This window comes from Magnolia sinica, chromosome 14 (assembly GCF_029962835.1).
Source record: "Magnolia sinica isolate HGM2019 chromosome 14, MsV1, whole genome shotgun sequence".
Taxonomy (NCBI): Eukaryota; Viridiplantae; Streptophyta; class Magnoliopsida; order Magnoliales; family Magnoliaceae; genus Magnolia; species Magnolia sinica.
In genome coordinates, this window is record NC_080586.1 from 12,195,547 (window position 1) to 12,217,462 (window position 21,916).

The following is a 21,916-nucleotide window of genomic DNA, read 5'->3' on the forward strand; positions in this document are numbered from 1 at the left end:
TGTTTGATATGATTTGTCGAATGACGAGCCGACCTCTTCTATAAGAGTCTGCCCACCGAAGGGTTCCGTCTCTGCACATGAGAGATGGTCCTTAGTAGCATACTCGGTTGACGAGTCGACCAATCTTGTCAAGTGGTCGGCTCATCTGTGAGACCTTATTCCTCACAAAGGTCCCATGTAAGTCGCGTAAAAAAGAATAAGACAATTTCATGTAGAAAGATGCATCTTTTATTAAAGTAGTGGATTTCTGGTAGGATGGGTCGACCTATATATCGTTTCCCTTAAGAGTAGTAGGTTTTCAAATGTTCGGCATTCCATGGATGTGGCTGGGGATGCCCTTCCAGGTCCGTGAGTCGATATGAGTTGGGCTTTGCCGAGCTGACAACTCGATAAAGACCTTCCCAATTAGGTCCTAAGGATCCTACAACCGGTTCTAATGTATTTTAGAACACGTGGCGTAGGACTAGGTCACCCAGTCGAAAACGCCTCGTCTTGGTCTTAGAGTTGTAGAAGCGAGCGACCTGTTGGTGTTGAGTTGCGATTCGTAGCCTAGCAATATCTCTCGGTTCTTCAATTAAGTTGAGGCTCATCGCCATTTGGTCGGCGTTCAGCCCATCATGATATGATCGCACTTAGGTGGTGGGGAGCCCTTTCTCAACTGGAATGATCGCTTCAGCATCGTAGGAAAGGGAGAATGGCATTTTCCCTATTGCTGACCGAGTCGTAGTTTTGTATGCCATAACACAATGGGAGTTCATTGGTCCACGCGCTTTTCACCTTTTCCAACTTAGTCTTAAGGTGACTCTTTATTATTTTATTTATTGCCTTCACTTGGCCATTTGACTGAGGATGTCGAGGTGACGAATAGGTATTTTTTATGCCGAGCTTTTGACACATGCTCCTGAACTTATCATTGTCAAACTGCTTCCCGTTGTCTGAAACAATAGTGCGTAGGATGCCAAATCAATAGACGATGTTTTTTCAGACGAAGTCTGTTATCTTCTACTCGGTAATCCTTGCGACAGGCTCAGCTCTGGCCCACTTGATAAAGTAATCCACTGCTACGATCGCATACTTGGTTTGTCCCTTACCCATGGGCAGAGAGCCAATGATGTCGATTTCCCACTAAGCGAACGGCCACGGCCCACTTATGGGGGTCAGTTCTTCCACCGGCTGTCTGAGGATGGCTGCGAATATTTAACACTTGTCACACTTCCGAGTGAAGTCTCTAGAGTCACCTTGGATCATTGGCCAGAAGTATCCTTGACGAATGATCTTCAACGCTAGGGCTCTGCCTCCGGAATGGTTTCTGCATATCCTGTAATGCCCCGGTTTTTAGAACCCGAGTACACGACTCGCAATCCGAAAACCCAAGAGTTAACTAATAATAATAATGGTAATTAATAGGTAAATCAAAGTACAAATAGCGGGAATGAAACATAGCATAAATCTGATCCAAAGTGTGAACAATATCTCGGCCCACTCAGGTGTGGGCCAATTACAAAACTTCAAGTTTAACGCAACAATTCCAAATAAACTATCAAAGAAATGCTACTGGTTAAGGCCATAATATGCCGCTGCCTCCTGATATGGCTCCTCACTGCCAGGCTCCTCCTGATCCATCGTAAGTCCGTCCTCCTCTGTATCCTCTATCCGGTTGAATATTGATGAATGAGTAGCCAGCTCAGTGTGATCTCCCCTCAAGATTACACACCGCCATCATAGATAGAAAATAACATAAATACATACAGCCAATTCGAAACATTACAGGTGGAGTTTTATTACATGCATGGATGTGTGGAATGCAATCATCGCCCCGGAGATGCTCATCTGTGCGGACAATGGGCACGTCACCCATGCAATCATTGACCCGAAAAATCTCATCCAGTCGAACAGAATACATACATCACATACGATAACAATAGATGCTGGTCTGTGCCATGCATGCACGATTAGCCAATCCATTATTAGTCCAATTACACTCAGCCAGTTTAGTTAAGCTCACAGTCACTACGGGGAGCTCGTGGCCCAGCATAGGCCGACGGCTCGAGCATACTGTCCCATGACCACCATCCCCGGCCCATGAGACTACCACCTTAGGGTGTGTGTACTACCCACCAACATGTGGTCAATTAATTCAATGTAAAGGGCCACCACCAATGCTAACTGGGAATGAAATGTTGAAATTACTAAATATGGCGATTAAAGCATGATGGCATGTATGGTTCAAAGACGAGTAAACAACGATATTTAAAAGGTTGCGAAGTTCATCCCAAGTCAGTTAGGTGAAACCACACGTGGATGGTAAACCCCATAGTCAAAAGCCAACAACCAAAACCTCCGTGTTAGGGGCCTACTTACATCACAGCTAGTCTAGTTTCACCCCAAGCACGGACACTCCTTTCCTAGAACTTCCCATGGAGAGATTCCAACAATGTATGTGTCATAACATCATAAAAACAACATAGATCTTATCATGAATAAGAAATAAGGAACAACACATAATTTTTTTTTACAAATACATATTAACTAAGCTAACACATGACACATACAATGAGTAACTGATTTAACCATCTAGCTAGTTCAATACACATTTTCAGAGATCTAAGCAAGAAATAAACAGGGTAGTCATCACTCCAAATAAACATATCAAGTAAGTGCAGTCTATTCCCTCACAATTTATCAATAGTCTAACTAACTATTAAATCATTAAATCAACTATCTCTAGTCTTGTTGGGAATGGAAAACTTAAGGGGAGGAAAATCATCACCTGGAGGGTTGGAGTGCTGACCTTGATCCAAATTCCTGTGAAGATCTTGTGGCCCAAGGTCACGCAAGTGACTTTCCTAAGATTATTTCCAATCATATAATTTGCATTAGAAGGCATCCACACCTTATAAATGAATGGGGTTTGTAAGGGGCTTGAGAATCAAGGAAACCTGGGCCTGCTCAACGTGACCAGGCCCACCAACTATGGCATGATCATCAAGGCCCGGGCTCGGCCTGTAATAGGTCTAGTTCAAGCCTAAAAATCAGATCAGTCTGGGCCGTTTCTGGCCCAGCCGTGTGGCCAAAGTCTGGGCCTGGCTCGGCCCAAGTGGTCTAAGGTGAGGCTCACCATGATCTAAAAGTGGGGCCCTAAAATCCCAACGTGGTGCAGCCCACCAGCAATTAATCCTGGTTTGTTGTATAGAAATGGTGTGGCCCATTGGGCTATTTACACAGGTGCAGCCCACAGTGAATCAAAGTGCGGCCCACTAAGAACTGGTCTCAGGTGCGGCCCACTGAGAATTGGTCTCAGGTGCGGCCCACTGTGAATTAAAGTGTGGCCCACTGAGAATTGGTCTCAGGTGCGGCCCACCCGCAGCGTGTGGGGCCAGGGCTTGCATAGGCCCACTACTTATTTGCTAGCTTGGCTTAGGCGGATTTTAGCCTAGTCCTAGGCTGGCTTTTAGTCTAGACATGGCCCAAATGGGAGGCCGATTCCAGCCGATGTAGGGCCCAGATAAGGGCCTGCTTCTGATGGCCCAATAGAAGTTCGTTTCCTCAGTCTACTTGGGAGCTGCTATCGCACCTCCAGACCTTTGATGGAGGTCTGATTCCGGTCCAAATCAGGACTCATTTGAGGCCCAGTTTCAGCTAGGTTTCAGTCCGTTGATTGAACCAGCAGGAGGTTGGTTCCACAGCCTATTTATGACCGTCATTAACCCTATGCAGAGCCTATTATGGGACTGCTTTTGGTCTGATCCTGGGCCTATGCAAAGGTCTTATTACACTTCCCATTCACAGCCCACTAGAGGTTCTTCCACCTCATGGATGTTAACTAGATTTTTTGCCCAAACACAGCCATTATCTGGCATGGTTTTGGGGTGGCCCAAACACAGCCATTATCTGACATGGTTTTGGGGTTGGAATGCAGGTGTTTCTAGGCCTGGATTTAGCTCAGAACTATGGCCATTGGTTGGCCTAGTTCCAGCTCAAAACAGGGCTTCTATTTGGCCTGTTTTTAATCCCAAATCGGAGCCATTATTTGACCTATTCCTAGCCTGGAATGCAACCATCGGTTGGCTTACTTTCAGCTTAGACATGACCACTGTTTTAGTCCCAAACAAAGTCTCCACTTGGCTATTGTTTTAGCCTAAACAGAGTCTTGTCTTGACCGTTTTTTCCCTTCAACCCACAACCATCGATTGGCTTGGTCCTTGAGCATGTTTCAAAGCTCTATTGAGAGCTCAAAACAAAGCCCAACTGAGGCCTAAAATAGTGCCCTGCTTGACCGTGTTGGAGCCTGAAGTGGAGCCATTGCTTGGCTCGACTCTAGCCCCGAACGTCGCTGTTGCTAGACCGAATCTCAGCCATCACTTGGCCTGGTTTTGGTCCAAGCAAGGTCACTTCTTCCTAGCTGAAAACTATAGGGAGATGGGAGAAATGGTCACTTGAGCTGTGTGGATACTGCTCTCTTCTCTCGAGCTGCAACAGGAGGAACCCGCCACTCCTCTCTCTTTCCTTTCTCTCTCACTTGGGTGCAAATCTCGAGGTCTACAGGACCTCCATTTATAGAACTCCCAACGGTCGGATCCTCCACGTGGTCAGGGGATGGACGAGATCGCGCCATCCTCTGCTTTCCCAGCGATGAAGGTCTCTGTTTGCTTTCTCTACCTACCGTTCTTGCCTGGCCGTTTTTGGCAAAAAGGAGAGCACATCACTCCCTGAAAAATGGAGGGATGGGATGGCTTAATCGGACCGATCGTGAGCCATCCAACCGATCCCAGATTGGTCCCACCTCTTGGATGCCTCCCATGTGTGGTGTGTTGGATGATTGTAACCCATCTTTTTCGTCCATTTACGAGAGCTCAAAAGCTTATATGATTTTGTTAAGTTGGGTCCCACGGAGGAATTGAACGGCTCAGATGGCTCGAAAAGTGGCCATGGTGAGCCACTTAGGAGCTTAAAGATCGCCAGTTTTGAACTTTGGTTTGGCGAGAGAACATTTGTTTCTCTTTTTGCAAAGAACTCGGTCAAAGCTCATTTGACTGAGCTAATAGCTCTAGTGCACTTCGTGCATAAGTGCATGGGATGCACATGCACACCGTGTGGGGTCCACCGGGATGGTTACAACGAATATGATCCGTCCAAACATCTTGTAAGTATCTATAAGGGGGTACTGGCCCATTTTTAGGGTGGACCCCAAGGCCCAGGTGGGTCGTACCACACGTCCTGGGCCCTTTTTACAATCGATACTTATAGTCCACAGGTTGGATTGGCTTGATATTTATTTTTAATAGTTATATAAGAGTTTAGGAGGTAGCAATGACTTGGTTGGCCCTATACTAGCCCTCAAGAGTCCATTGTAAGTGCATTGTGCCGATATCTTCATATCAGGTGTCCCATGAATGGTTTTAACTGGAAGGGCTTAGTTATTCATACCTCTTGGCTGAAGTAGTGTCGAGTTCGGCTCCTGGAGACTTAGACGGGTGACTTCAATGCTGGTTGGAAGTCCCATCCTGCATATCAAGTTCAAGTTGTTAGGTTACTCGATCTTGGTTTTTCATAGACGTAGTTTTAAGGGGTAACACCTATGTATCAGAGGTAAGGGGTGTTACATATCCCCTCGTGGATCTCCCTAATCACATATTCTGCCTCATCAGGTCGGAGGCACCTCAGATATGGCTGAGAAAACCTTTTCTTGTATAAGATATCTCCGATGATAGTATATCATGCCGATCTAATCCTTAGGTGTCGGGCTTCCAATCTGTCCTCAGGAACCTTACCGTCCCTGAGGAACTCGACTATCGGGTCCATCCAACTTGGGATCGTCTGTACAGGTTGGACAACCTCTTGACCATGGTAGTCGATACTTGACTTACTCAAGAACTCTACTGGGACAAATCTCTAGATTCTTCCTTCAGCCGCCGAAGCGAGCTTCACAAGTGCGTCAGCTTAGGAATTCTCGGCTCTTGGTATTTGATCGATGTTGCACTCATGAAACTTTTCCATTACCTTCCAAGCTTTACTCAAGTAAGCTATCATTCTGGCTTCTTTCGCCTCATATTTTGATGATACCTGGTTTACGATGAGCTAAGATTCGCACTTAACATTCAAAATTTAGACCCCCAGGGCGGCTGCTAATCTGAGCCCGCCTAATAGGGCTTCATACTCTGCTTCATTGTTTGAGGCTCGAAATTCGAGCCTTATCGCGTACTGAACAGTCGTTGCATCAGACGCGACTAGAATGATCCCTGATACTCCTCGCTTTGAGTTTGATGAACCGTCTACGAACAGTGTCCATTTATCCTCGACCTTGGTCTCCCCAGCAGGCTAGGGGATGGGAGGATCGCAAGGCTCTCTGTCGAGCACATGCGTGCGCTTGAGCTAGATGACTCGCCACTTTCCCTTGGCCTTTTTAACGAGCACAACATTGGTGATCCACTCAGGATAGTGGACCTCTTCTATGAAGCAAGCGTCGAGGAGTTTTGCAACCTCCTCGCCAATCACTGCATATCTCTTGAGCTTAAAAGCCCTTCTCTTCTGTTTGACTGGCTTGTGTTCTGGATCCACATTCAGCTTGCGGACCATAACTTTAGAAGCGATGCCCGACATGTCTTAGTGTGACCTTACGAAGACATCTTTGTGCTGTCGTAAAAAATTCAGCATCTGATTTCACTAATCGACATTCAATAATGATCCAAGTTGGAATGTTCTGGTCGGATCAGCGTCATCGAGCGGGATGATCAAGAGGTCCTCCATGGGGGAACTCTCCATTGAGGTGTCTTCTCTGAGGTCAAGCATACTGATTATGAGGGCCTGCTTTGCTCAGCCCTTTTTAACTGCTATGGAATAACACCGTCTAGCTTCTTGCTGGTCGCCTCTGACATAACTGATTCCCCCAACAGCAGAAAACTTCATTATCAGGTGATACGTTGACACCACCGCCCTCATAGAGTTGAGCGACGGCCGCTCGAGGATGATGTTATATGCAAACGGAGTGTTCACCACTAGGAAATCTACCAAAAGGGCACTTGATTCTGTCCCTCTCTTATTATGATCGGGAGAAAGATCGCTCATTCTGAAACAATTGTATCACCTGTGAAGCCGTGTAATAGAGTCCGAATAGGTCGGATGAGTGATCTGTCGATGCCCATCTTGTCAAACGCTTTGGAGTACAAGATGTCGACTGAACTTCCGGTGTGGACCAATATGCGGTATACTTTCCGATTTGCTATGGTCATCGTTACTACCAGGGCATCGTCATGGGGATGTTGGATTCTGCATGCGTCATCTTGCGTGAATGTCAAGCTGCACGGGCTTATTTGAGGCTCCTTACTCGGCCTATCTAACAAGTAGACATAATGTTTGGGGTCGATACTCTGAGCATGAGCTTTTCGAGCCTTATTGGAATCTCCGCCCCTAGACGGACCCCCGTATATGGTCCAGATCTCGACATTGCCCTCTGCCGTTTAGCTTGACCGCTCCTCTCTTTAAGGCTTATCATCCTTGACATATTTTCGCAGGTGCCCTTTGCGAATGAGAGTCTCGATTTCCTCTTTTAGGTCCACACAATTGTTGGTGTTGTGACTGTGGTCAGGATGAAAATGACAAAACTTGCGTTTACCTCGCTAATCTGCGTCCATCTTTATGCAGCTCGGCCACTTCAGTAGCCTCTTATCTCAAATCTCCAGGAGTACCTGTTCTGAAGACGTGTTGAGAGGGGTGTATTAGCTGAACTTACTTTTAGGCCTTCTACTCGGCCTTTGACTTTGTGAGGAACCTTCATCAGATCTCCTTTTACTTAGTTGGTGCGAGGTTTCCTCCTTTTGCTTCTTGTCTTTGGATGAATGCTCGGAGCCTTAGGCACTTTTCCGTGAGCTAAAGAACTCGTCGGCATTAGTATACTTCTAGGCTCGATTTATGAGATCGCTCAGAGTGGTCGGGGGGTTCTTCCCTATTGAGAAGAGGAACCTCCCATCTTTGAGTCTGCTGATCATTGCAGTTAGAGCCATCTTGTCGGAGTAATCGTCGACCTGCAAAGCCTCCTCGTTGAATCGAGAAATGTAGTCCTTCAACAATTCTCCGCTTTTCTGTTTGAGGGTGAGTAGATGAGTTGACGACTTTCGACTCCTCTTCCCGACAATGAACTGCGTCAAAAAACTCTACTGAGCTTCATGAACGTGCTAATTGACTTCGGCTTAAGTTGTCGGTACCTACTTCTCGCGGCCCCTATGAAGGTTATGGAGAATGCTTTGCACATCATCGCCTTTGAGGTCGACTGGATCTTCATCCAAGAATGATAAGACTCCATGTGTTCTGTAGGGTCCTCAGAACCCGAATATTGAATGATTGAGGGCATCTTGAACCTTGAAGGCATTGCTATGTCCATGATTTCCCTATTAAATGGAGGCTCGGTATCCTCCATCATTGTTTCTACTACAATTAGAGCTTACGTCCGCTGATCTTGATGCATGCCCTTGATATGGTCTCGGAGTTCTTCAAGTTGAGCTTCCCATGGGGTCTCTGTTCTCAGTGACAGTCTCACAAGGTTCCTCGACCTCGGGTGTTCTGCCCCTTCTCCTCTATTACAACTCATGACGAAGGTCAGTTGGAGCTAACGGTGAGGTCTTGGATACATATGTCGGTGCCTGGGTGTAACACCCCATACTTTTCAGCACTCGGGTGTTACCATGAGAACTTGACTTAGTATAAACGCAATCCCAATTTAAGTGAACATTCACGCACTCTAGCCTAAACTTGACTGTTAAGGGTAATCTACATCTATAGATTGAGCCATTTGACCTTCTAATCATAGGATCAATGGTTAGTTTTCCACTTATATAGTCTTAGGGATATCTAAAACTAGTGAAAAGTGAATCTAAAACATTTGTGTCCTCGGATCTCAAGAAATTAAGGATCAATGGTTGGATATAAGGTTGATAATTAGATTAGGACCTCTCAGTCTGGGGTTCTAATCATCCAAAGTGACCATTAGATTTCACCTAGACGTTTCAATTGACTCTTAGGACCGATGATAACCTGTTCTGAAGCGATAAAGGTCTCGAGATTCACAATCGTGAGATCAATCGAGGTGTGGGGCCATCTAAGTATGTAAATGGTTGTCAAATCTGCCCTAAATCTGATTATAAACCATTAGGTCTATTGGCGAACAAATTTGGAAGGATCTAACCATCAGATCAGCAAGAAACCATGATCAAAATTTGAGATTTTAAAGTATGGCCCACCTGAGTTTTGGATTAGCCTAATCTTTGGTCAGGGGTCATATTTGGACCCATGGGATTTGATGTATAGGCCAGATTTCACTTAACGTTACTATGGGTGACATAAACCACTAATCAAACACGAAATTGGCATGTATGGCCCACTTAAGCCATGGATCCGCCTCATTCATTGGGTTGGGCCCTAATGTGGGATGATAAAACGATGAACGGAGTAGATTTACCCCGAACCTCTTGTGAACCCCGCATTTAAACTGCATGTGCACAAGCGTGTGCACAACCGCTGTGCATCGAACACTATTTTCGGTCAAGCTAGCTTTGACCCACCAGTAACCAAAATAAGGAAGCATTCTTCTTCCTTTATTTTTGTCGCCCGAACAGGATTCAAACCCACATCACCCATTTACGAGCGTTGTGGCCCACCATGATCAGCCATCCGGGTGATCTAATCCGTTCATCTTGTAGAGGACATGGGGACAACCAATCATTGCCTAGTTTCACCTGACGACTCGTACACATATAACCACAAACACCAGTGCAAGAAGGCTATTGTGTGCGACTCTTTTGCCGAAAACAGAAAAAGCTTCTCTCCTTTTCACGCTGGAAATCCGCATGTGTTGGCCTCTTAAGATCCTAGCCCTCCACCTCAGCGGATCTCAATTGTTTAGTCCGAGCTAACCATAGGGCACCTGTAGCTATCAATTGAAACATTCTACCGCCGCTGCATGCTGAACCCGAACACATTAAGTGAAAATGCTAATGGTCGTTCATTTGATGGGACCCATAGTATTATTTAGTCCTATTCACGCCGTCCATTCGCCGTTGATCGTTGAATCAGTCCTCCGATGATGACCCGCCATTAATGACCTGGTCATCTTCTCCGTTGGTTAAAATACCCACCACTTTTTAGTGAGTTCTATTTTTCTGATCAAGAACGTCCATCAAATGGACCTTTATGTTGGGAATCCATCCTCAGGGTTTGATTGAAGCCATGCAAGAGTATAGTGGTAATAAGCACTTGATGAGCAATAACAACATTGAGTTTGCAACGGATTAGAGCTAGTGTTGTAACTAATCCAGAGATTAGATTCAGATAGCATTTAAGAACGACGAATGGCTATAAATAGCCTCTTTTAAGGTGACTATTTTAGAAATAAATGAGAGAGAGTAGGTTTCATTTTCTTCTTTCTTGCAATTGGCATGTTGTCATGCCGTGTTTCATAGCGACTCGTTGGGTGTGAGTTTACTGGCAAGGTAGAGAGGGAAGGGAGAAGAAGGAGGAATGAGAGAGAAAGAGAGAGGGAGAGTGAGGATGTTGTCCTCCTTGCTGCTGCTGCCACACCAACTCGAGTCGGGCCGAGTTGGGTCCAGATGTCGCTGGAAGTAACAGAGAGAGATGAGAGAAGAAGGAAGGAGGAGGGACATTGATCCCTTCCTCGGGTTGCTGTCGTGTCCAGTGGGGCGACTCGGGCTGAGTTGCTACCCCGACACTGTCTACTCGAACGTTGCCTAAGTCCAGATGCTGCTGGACCTGTCTAAGTAGAAGGAGAGAAAGATAGGTAGGGGGAGAAAAGAAAGAAAATGAGAGAGATGGAGAGCTACTGTCGAGTTAGCCCGGTCAAAACCAAGTTGGGCTTGGACCTAGTTCGAGTCTGGTCCGTCCATACCCATTGCTGGAATTCTAGCAGGAAAGGAAGAAAAAGAGAATCAGAAGAAGAAGAAAGAAAAGGAGAAGGGAAGTGGAGTGGGGATGTGCATGCGTGTCTCACTGTTGGCGTGAGTGGCCTGAGTCGCCATGTGAGTACGCCTCGTTGCTGGTTCAGTCAGGCGAGTTCCTCATTGAGTCGGAGCTAGCTAGACATTGGGTTGAGAATTCCTCCACCTAGTTGGCTATGAACAGAGAAATGAACTCCAATAAAGGTATGATTCCAACCATAGACCTATGCTTGAGTCGCTCGGTTGCTACTGAGTTAACTCCAACCCACTACTTAAGCTTGTCATTACCTAGTTAACTTAGTGAGTTGCTGGGTATAAGTGGTTTAGAAATCTAATAGTTTAGATCATTTTCCTTAGCTCGTACGAGTTTTTCAACAGCTAGATCAGGTTGGGTTGAATCCCTCGCCTTGATCAAGTTGGTTGAGATCGGTTTGTATCCAAGTTGGGTTCAAATCAGGTCTCTAGTGAGCCAACTCAATGGCTACATCTTATCTCTAGCTGCAGGTTATATCGAGGTTGGATCTTAGCTGTTGGTTCAACTCTCATGTGTTCTGGTTCTTCAGGTAGCTTTGGTTGGGGTAATGGACTTAGCTTGGATTCAAGTTCGTGTGAGTTAAGGTAAAATCCAATCAATTCTATGAGTTAATAAATTCTAAGTTGTTTAAGTTGTTCTAAAAGATTGTTCCCATGTTTGTGTTATAGCATCTAAAGCTGAGCATTGAGATCTTAAGTTCTTAGTTGAAGCAAGAGGTGAGGACTCACCCTTTAAGCTTCCCACTTAAATTCATCAATATAGACATAAATGTTGCTTTAATGCCATGCAGTTAGTAGCTCTAAGTTATTTCATAATTTACTTATCTCATCATATGAATATGCCAATATGTTGCATGAGTGACTCATATAACGTATAATTACTATGTCTCTTTAATGTTAGCGAACATGAATGATTCGATTGCCACATGTTATCTCAAGTTGTAAAGTTTGCTAATTAATTAGATGTTGTCGTTTGTAATTATCTTATGGACTAAACAGAACATGTTAAGGACTTACCTTCTTGCGGTCCCTATTTAACATACACGGTCTTGATCGCACATTTTCTTACATGACTTGGATCACTTATTTGCCCTTTGTGGCCTTGATGAAACATTGGTGCCCTTTTGTGGCATGTTGATTCTCTTTTCATCTTGTGGTGTTCAGTCATATGGTGATTTTTGGGTGGAGCTGAAGTTTGCTTGTCGATTTTCTAGCCATCTTGTGGTGTTCACATGCGATATGATTTTCGAGTGAAGTAGAGTTTTGTATGTTGGATTTCTAGCCATCTTATGGTGTTCAGTCGTACTGTGATTTTCAGGTAGAGCGGGAGTTCGCTTATTGATTTTCTAACCATCTTGCAGTGTTCACATACGATATAATTTTTGGGTAGAGCGGGAGTTCGCTTATTGATTTTCTATCCGTCTTGTGGTATTCACGTATGATATGATTTTCGAGTGAAGTAAATGTTTGTACGCTGTTCTCGTTTCATCTTGCGGTGTTCAGTTGTACTGTGATTTTCAGGTGGAGTGGGAGTTCGCTTATCGATTTTCTAGCTATCTTGCGGTGTTCACATATGATATGATTTTCAGGTGAAGTAGATGTTTCTATGTTGTTCTCTCTTCATTTTACGGTGTTCAGTTGTACTATGATTTTCGGGTGGAGCGGGAGTTCGCTTATCGATTTTTTAACTATCTTGTAGTGTTCACGTACGATATGATTTTCAGGTGAAGTAGAGGTTTAAAGCTTGATTTTCTAGCCATTTTGCGGAGTTTGTATTATTTGATTATCTGATTATCTGGACACGTCCACTTGCATTATGATTTCTATTACATGTCCTTAATGTTAAAATTATGTTTACTAGCTTATTTCTGAATATATGATCATGATTTTAAATTGCATTGTTTAATATATCTCTTCTCATACATTGTGATTTATGTTGGATTATGAATGATGAGTGTGCAATCTTAGAGGGTACTCTTCACTGTGATAGTCATTAACCCTATTAAACCGTAACAGTTGATGCAGGTGTAGAGTGAGTCGATATTGTTCACTGGGTCACTAGAGTAGATCGGGTAGCTAAGGAGCTAGACAGGGCCCCTGCGGCCCATATTGAGCTCCATCATTAGATGATATATTTCTATCTTTGTTTAATAAACTATATTATTTAGGATTGTATAAGTCTTGTATGGACATTCTATTTGGATTTTATGGTGTTTGAAATATTTTCATACAATGCATGGTTTACTCTAGCTATGTTTGCTGCTAACTCTGATTAATGATAAAACGGTTCAAATTTACATTGAAATTTAAAGGCTAACACTCAGGTTTTTGGAGAATGAGTCATATACTCGAGTTCCAAAAACCAGGGCATTACACCAGGTTGCTGCATTTCGTGTGCGAGTTGGGGCCCGAGCTGACATACCCCGGGACGCTCCTGCTTGTGAACCCACTAGAACGGGTCGCTCTGCTGCCACAGGAGAGACCTCCCCTAGATCGGAGGGTGGCTGCTGTCTTGCCATATGCTGCCTCATTTGGCCGATCTTGTTGACCAATGTCTGCATTTGGCTCTGCAGCGCATGGTACTTGCCTCCTCGGCTCTGAGTTCGTTGAGATGGTTCTGTTGGAGCTGATTTAGCATCGAGTACAGAAGATGAGTGTCATTGTCCAGTGGGCTTGGGTTCTGCCACTGGTATTGGGAGCGCTTTTTTCTTTCCCTTAGCCATTTCTAGTAAAGTTACAAAGACTTTTTATCCGTTTCCCACAAAAGGCGTCAAAATGTTGATGCAGAAATCTTGATAACCCTCGTCAAGCTTTAAGTACTAGCGTCGAGCCTTGTATGCCTGCACAAGGGAAAGACAAAGGAGACCTTGGCTAGTGCAGGGGACCCTCCGATGCCTAAGTCAGGCTAAGAATCTGGGTCTAAGTAGTGTAGAGGGGTTTCAGGTGATAGATTTTGCGTATTTGTTACTGTGGTTTGATTCCTACTTATATCTTTCAATTGGAGTGAACGTGTCCGTCATTCTCGGCATGATTTTGGCCTCTAATCACGAACGATGTGCATGCTGATATTGGCGGTCATGCCGAGATTGTGCGCCGGCAGTTACTCCTCGTGTGTTACTAGAGATGATTCCCTAGTATGATCGCAGGTCATATCTCTATCCGAGCCGACCTCTCGGCTTTAGCAACCATGCTCTTGTTGTCCAAACTGATAGGTAGGTTTAACGTCAACACTAAGAGTTAGGGCTGAGTCTAAGCTCAGTTTGGGCAGGCAGGTCAATGCCAAACTGAGTATCAGTTCGATAAGCTCTGCTACTCGGTGAGGTCGTTCACTTAATCGTACTACAACTTCCTCCGATGGAATTGGCTTTAGATTTCCCCATAACAATATACATGGATCAAAGGACAGATTTGTGTGGTTACAGTATGTAATCCAAAGACCACTTTTGGACAGATTCATACCCAATTCAACGATCACAATTTGGACAAGTATACTATGTTGATCAACGGTCACAGTTTGACAGGTTTGACATTCATATTAACGGTGTGAATTGGACAAATCTAACATACAATTAACAGTCGTAATTGGGCTGTTTAGCACATGGTTCAATGGTTATAATTGAGCTTATTTAATATGCAAATTAATGGTTATAATTTGGTAGATTTTTACACCAATCAATGATAAAAATTGGACTGATTTGGTATATGAATCAATGATCAAAGTTGGATTGGTTTAATGCACAAATCAACGGTTGAAATTTAACAAATTGATGGATGAACGATTTTTCATATATTAGTGTGTGCAATGTTGTATATATTAGTGTGTGCAATGTGTGTGGCGTATGGTTGATGTGTGTAATCATAAATCAAAATTCAATCTGGGTAATACATATACCACTGTATGTATTACTATAGATTGTTTATGTACATCTATAGACGCTATGTATATTTGTAGAGGCTATATAACTCTTAATTTTCATCCACATGTGGATCTCTTTCATTATTGTTTATACAGGCATGGTTCAACTTTCTAATCAAGAAGCTGAGCCCATACTAAGGTAATATGAATTATGCGATTGAAGATGCCCACACCATATCAAAATTACTGATGAGGAACAATTGTCCTTGATTTAGGAACGGTTTTAAGTCATTCCTAATTTAAACAATTTTAAACCATTTCTAAGCATAGAAATAGAGAGGGTTTTCAAAAATTTCCCTTAAAAACGCAGGTGGGCCACACCACTTGAATATATACCTTTAAGCAAACCTAATATAGAAGCCGGTTAGGTGTTTCCAGGTGACACCGAGTGTAGATGCTTGCCGGATTGGCTACTCACCCTGCCTCTATCCAATAGCTAGCAGTCGGTGCTATGTGGGCCCCAACATGATTTATGCGTCTCATCTATGCCGTCCATCCATTATTTTAGATAATTTTATAATACGAACTTAAAATCGAGGTATATAAAAATCTCCAGTGGGCCACAGTGTTGATTGAACTCTCACTACTAAAAACTTTTTGGGGCTACAAAAGTTTTGGATCAAGCTGATATTTGTTTTTTTTTTTTTTTTTTTTTTACTTCATCTAAGTATGTATCAAATAAACATTGCAGTGGGCCCTAGAGGTTTTTAATGGTAGAGATTGAATCAATAGTATTTTCCCATGGTGTGGTCCACATGAGATTTTGATCTGCCTCATTTATGGGATAGAGCACTAAAATGATATGCAAAAAATGGATGGACGGTGTGGATAGAATACACAGATCATGGATGGACCCACAGAGCACCGGCAACTAGCCCCCTAGCTATGGCAGCGTCACTGGCCAAATCGCGTCCTTGCCCACCGACTTTCAAAAGATTGTCAAATCGAGCGTGTGCTCAACGGAAACGAATTGGCTACTCCCCTGCCACCAGCCCGGTGGCTGCTAGTCGGTGCTCTATTCCCCACCATAATGTATGTGTTTCATCCATTCCTTTCATACATTTTTAAAGATCATTTTAGGCCTTGATCCCAAAAATGAGAGCGATATAAATCTCAGGTGGACCACACCACAGGAAAACAATAGTGATTGGATTAAAATCCTCATAAGGTCCAGTGTACTGTTTATTTGACATCCAATCTGTTGATTAGGTCATACAGACCCAGATGAAGGGAAAAAAAAGAAGATCATCTTGATCTAAAACTTTTATGGCCCCTGAAAATGTTTTAATGATTGATGTTCATTCAGCACTGTTTCCTATAATGTGGTCCACTTGAGATTGGAATATAACTCATTTTTTATCTCATACCATAAAATGATCTAGAAAAATAGATGAACGGCATGGATGAAACAAATACATCATAGTGGGGACCACATAGCACCGACGACCAGCCATTGGCTAGTGGCAGGGGTGTAGCCAATCCGTTTCCCATCAAAAGAACGCCACCATGCAGATGAGCTGACTACCTTAAAATCAGCCTATCGTCCCCGAATTCGCCGTAACACGAATTGTGCATGCATACCATGCAATTACTGAATTCGTAAGCTTTGCTAAGCCACACGCGTGCACAAGGCATACCTTCTACACGCCACCATTTTTGCCAGTGTGGCAGACATGTACAATATCCAAGCCGTTCATTTGGTTGAGTCCAATTATATAGATCTTCTCACCCAAAAATAGAGCTGATGATCAATCAGTAGCTGGCCACTATATTAGAAACAGGTGGATGGGTTCGAAAACTCACAACCACCGCAGTCAAACATTTGTTTCTTAAGGGAAATCCTAAGTTCCTAACCATTCCCATCTATGGCTTTGAAAACGGATGGCTGAAATGAAAAAGGCCAAATCAGAGATGGATTGGATTATCTGATCATCAAGAAATTTTCAAGGCAGCCTTTGTAATATGTGGGTGGACCTAATGGAAGGTCTGGATTTGATCAGTTGGGTTGCAACTGTCCTGATGCAACTAAGAGCCCTGATGCAACTAAGAGCTCTGATACCACATCAATTCCCTTATTTATATTCTATCACAGAAAGCTTTAATAAATAGCCCTTGCTTTGCACATTGAAAGCTCCATCCCTTACAATCCATTCATTCAAATGGCCCCAAACTCTCATTACTCCCTCATGTTTCTTCTATCTCTAACTCTCATCCTCCAATCCTCATCATCCCAGCTGACCCAAAATGCGATTGATCCAATTTACAAAGTGTGCAGCCAAACAGCCTACGATGAATTATGCGTCGCTTGTCTCGAATCAGATCCCCGAAGCTCAACCGGAGATTTGAATGTCTTTGTCGATATCCTGATCAACCTCGCATTATCAAATGTTACAAATACATATCCATACATATCTAAGCTCTATAACGAAACCTCCGAGCCTACAATGAAGAGTTGCCTCAATCAATGTTTGATCATGTATGAAGATGCTATCTATGATCTTGAAGACGCGCTCACCTCTCTCGCTGCAATGGACTACTCCAAGCTGCATCGTGACATGGCCGAAACGCTCGATGTTGCATTAATATGTGACGGCTGTTTCACTGCACCGCCATTCCCTAAATCGCCATTGACACAACAGACTTTGTTCTTGATACAGCTATCCAGTATCACTTTGGCGATCAACGATATGCTCGCAAGTTCTTCATAGAATTACCAAGGCTTTATCTCATTTCTTCTACTTTGTAATAGTATTTTACCGTCTTAGGCCGCGTTTGGAAGAATAAGTGAATAGAATTGCAATAATGAATGATGTTTACAAGTATTTATAATGAATCCAGATTGAAAGTATTCAATTATAGCTTCACGAATTGGTGGATCACAAGTAGGGCTGACAGTCGGGAGGGTTGGGTCGGGTTAATTAGTGCTCAACCCTAACTCAACCCAAGGTTCCTATACCTTAACGCTAACTCAACTCAACCCAATGTCGGGTTATGAATTCTCAATCCAAGCCCAACCCAGGCGGGCTCGGTGAGGTTGGTCCATTTTATCCATAAGGGTCTACACGGTCTACACACCTCTTTTACTAAGAAAGTAAAACACCATGTTCTATAGATGAAATCTATTCTGTCCATAAGATGTTAACCCTTGTATTCATTCATTGCACATACAAAACATCAGCCCAATGGAAAACTTAGATGGGCCAGGAATAATGTATGATTGTTCTAAAAAACCTCTTTAGTCCCCGCGTTGTGGGACACATGTTTTAGATCAGGCTGATTTCTGCATATTCCCTTCATCTTGTTGATTCACACCTGATAAATGGGTTTTGATGGTAGACAGATGCCATGGTAGCCCCTCAAGAATACCTATGGTTGGCATCCCATCATAAATGTTCTTTATTGTGTGGCCCACTGGAGTTGTGGATCTAGCTGAATTTTGGCCCCAGCGTCTGGCATTGAGGATCTCAGCTGCTGGACGGAGTGGATTTCACATATACAAATGGTGGGACCCAAAGAGCTTGGGGCTTTTACGTGCTTTGTAAAACAGGTATTGTAATTTGTAGTGGATTCACCCCTTCGAATCCATCCTCACTGCATGCAACATGTACCCGGCTGATGCCATCTGGCAAGCTGCACCATAGTAAGGCGTAGCAACTCATCCAGCGCACGTGGCATGCAATGCAGTTACCCAGATACCTGAGACCCGACCCGACCCAAATTTAAAACAGGTCTGTTATTGTATACTGGCCTCGATCCGATTTCTGAACTGGGTCAAAAAAAGGGTCCCAGAACCGTTTTAACACGGGTCGGGCCTGCCGGTACCCACCAGTCTGGATACCCGTTAATTGCCCCGGTCCTCTCTAGGCTTGTTGACCCACACCTATATGCAAACAATGTAGACCATGTTGAAGTCATGAAATCCCTCGATATATATTGATACACCACACTCTAACAGCTTAAGTTTTTAGAGTAAATGGTTGTTTGACATGGTATCAGAGCGGAAGGTCCAATATATGTTTGAATCTCGAGAGCAGCAAAGGTCCAATAAATGTCTCGCTAAAATATTATTCTCCCATGGGGGACCCGTAACATTGGGGGTCCTGGAACATCAGGTCCTACCTGCCCCTAATGGGAAATCATCTCTCATGAACACTCTTTTCGATACCTTATTGACATATCTTCCCAGGACCCTTTTCCCCCTCATTACCCACCATATAACTCCTTATTTTATGCTTTTTCCAGATATAAACATGTGAAAATTATTCTTTCCATCCTTGTAGAGAAGTGTATTACCATTTAATTATTGTCACTATCCTTTTTTAGTATTTTCTCATGCATGTTTACAAATGCCTTCTCACCTTTGAACACATGGAAATTGTTTTTGTAGAGATTCCGTTGTTAGACCCCCCCTATCCAGTTTAGTCATCAAGCACTTCAACTGTTTACATATTTGGTATGCATTATGAGATCTGGACCATTCATTTATAGGGTCCTACCTAGGAAGGGCTGCATTCGGGAATCACATTGGTTGGACCATTCTGGCCACTCTATTGAAGGACTTTCAGCTAGTACTTTTGGACAGAAAAAAAATGCGAAACAGGGAGAAGTCCTCCATTTTGTTGCTAGGTGTGTTGGACGTAGGCCAGTGTGGCCCACTGGTGAGCAATCACTAGTGAGTGGGTCCTATGTATTTAGGCCTCTTCGGCCTCCTCGCTTTTTTAGTTGGTTTTTCAAATTCCAAACTGAATTTGATTTTGGATGGGAGATATGGAGAAGACCAGATAATCTGGTCTCATCCAAACTCCATCCCTTCCTGTAAAAAGGGATGAGCTTCTCTTGTGAAAAGCAATCAAGAGAAACACTGAGAGGAATAGTGTGCATAGTAATTTGTCCATTTATTTTGTCTTGGGACAATCTAATCCATAAATTGTGATCCGGGGCTATCTATATCGTTGAATCAGAGGGGTGAATAGACCTGTCTGCTCCTGTAGTAAATAGGCGGGCCGCTGGATCTGGAGCGTTAATCTTCGGCTTCGTGAAGGTTCCATATCATGTAGAGCGTCAAATTTTGAAGGCTCACACTTCCGCACTTCCTATCAGTGGTATCAAAGCCATTCAATGGCAGATCTCCAATTATTTTCATCTAAAAAGGTAATTGGCCCCTTTTTTTTTTTAGAATTCCTTTCATGATATCCCATCCAAATTGTTCATAATATTATTCCCACTGTGATGAACTGGAAACAAAAATATTAGGCAGATCCAAACTGTCTATCACCCCATGAAGATTTCAATAGTACAGGATCAATCCTTATTGTTTCCTGTGGCGTGCACCACTTGATCTTTGGATCTACTTATTTTAAGTTCATGTCCTAACATGGGAAAGTAATGGATGGTCCGGACGTCAAATTAACATCACGGTGGGCCCCACAATCATGATCTGGTATACGGATGAACGGCATGGATGAAAATCACATACATCACGTTGGGCCTACATTCAAGACCGTGAAGGGGAATGCCGAACTGCCGTAGTTAAAGGCGGTGCCTGTGCATGTGCATTTCCACCCGGTTAAGACTCAGAGAATGGAAGCGGTATTGGAGTTTTAAATTGAAGGCAGATTTTGGCAATACCAACTGATTTTGTCAAAAGTCCTACTTATCAGATAATCACACCTTCCATTGAAAATGAGTTAGAAGCAACAACCCAGAAAAAAACAAAAAAAAAGTTCCAACTCATCGTCGTATTGATGTTGAGATTCTTCAATCAGTGAGATTTTTCCATGTAAGCCATATGTGGTGGGATCTTCTAGATGAGTAGTCTGAATCATCACATCATGGTGGGGCAGAAGGGTCGAGCAACCTGGATAATCCCCCAGGGAGAGCCTTGCTTGCAGAGTTCTGTCATTAACATCATCTCACCTTTGAAAAATGATGCAATCAGGTTCGTAAGTCTTATGGAAGGTCATTTTTGGCTTGAAAGCGAGGGCTTGGGCAAGGGATGCACTGCGGCATTTGTTGTGAAGCTTGGGATCAACAACAATTCAAATAAACAAGTGCCAAGGGCCCGACCAAATTACATCACAGATCTTTCAGGACCAAATGCTCGTTTTAGAGAAGACATTGGGGTAATTTCTACTCAACCTCGATATCAGCGAAGTCTTTAGATGCCCACGGAATGTTCTAGCATTTTGGAATCTCATACCCAAGATGATTTCACAATCTCGAACCAGTTTTGATATGGTTCAAGCCTAAAACAGGCTGCAAAATTGCTTGGTCCACATTTCCAATGCGAAGGATCGGATCAACTTGCCAATTGGAACTAAATGAGGATTTATGTGCATATAAGAAGGGGCTTTGACTTTCCAAAGAATGGTGAATCAGAAGCAAGGTATCATTTGAATGTATGGTTATTGAAAATGTGTCATTTGAATGTCTGATATTTTATAATTAGAGGAAATATTTATTGTTGGTGAAATTGGGAAGCATTTCTTGCAGCAGTGAGAAGCCATGATGATGATGGTGATGTCTGAAAACCCAAATGTTGTAGTTAAACCTCTTTACTGATGAGCTTTTGTTATAATCTTAAAAATGGGAATAAAATCAGACCTTTTGGTCTTTTTGGGCCCATTCTAATTCTTTATTGGGCACTAACTAATAAGCAGTGGTGATGGCCCATATTCATAACAAGAGGTTTCTATCATTTTTCAAGTGAAATATAAGCCATTTGCCAATGCGTAGGGTATGATTGTACTGCCCCTGCCTCCTAATATCCTCATTGGCAGTGACCTGGGTTGTTCATTTGGTAGTAGTGGGTCCATGGTTCAGTGATCCAGTATATTTTAGGCCGATTGAGCCAGTCATGGTCAAGAACACTGGAAGATCCTTAGTTACCAATTTTGGGCCTTTTTATTTTTCAGGTGAATGTGGACCCTAGTTGTATTTCACTTTTCAGCTATCCATTTTGGAGGCGACAAATTGAAATGATAATGAGGAAATTCTTGGAATCTGAAGGCCATGTGCAACGGCT

The 21,916-nt window shown here is 43.4% G+C and overlaps 1 protein-coding gene and 1 long non-coding RNA gene across 2 annotated transcripts; both read left to right on the forward strand.

Moving 5' to 3' along the window:
* The first annotated feature begins 17,013 nt into the window (after nt 1-17,013).
* LOC131225579 (pectinesterase inhibitor-like) lies at nt 17,014-17,725 on the forward strand. Its single transcript, XM_058221130.1, has one exon. The coding sequence runs from the start codon at nt 17,052-17,054 to the stop codon at nt 17,598-17,600; it is 549 nt and encodes a 182-aa protein (XP_058077113.1). The 5' UTR covers nt 17,014-17,051; the 3' UTR covers nt 17,601-17,725.
* Nucleotides 17,726-18,114: 389 nt separating this feature from the next.
* LOC131225729 (uncharacterized) lies at nt 18,115-21,364 on the forward strand. The gene is made up of 2 exons (XR_009161501.1): nt 18,115-18,439; nt 20,831-21,364. It is a non-coding gene; the product is annotated as an uncharacterized LOC131225729 (long non-coding RNA).
* The last annotated feature ends 552 nt before the right edge of the window (nt 21,365-21,916 follow it).

Bases quoted from the DNA above. Each gene is read 5' to 3' on its own strand.
- LOC131225579 (XM_058221130.1), top strand. From the start codon at position 17,052: ATGGCCCCAAACTCTCATTACTCCCTCATGTTTCTTCTATCTCTAACT.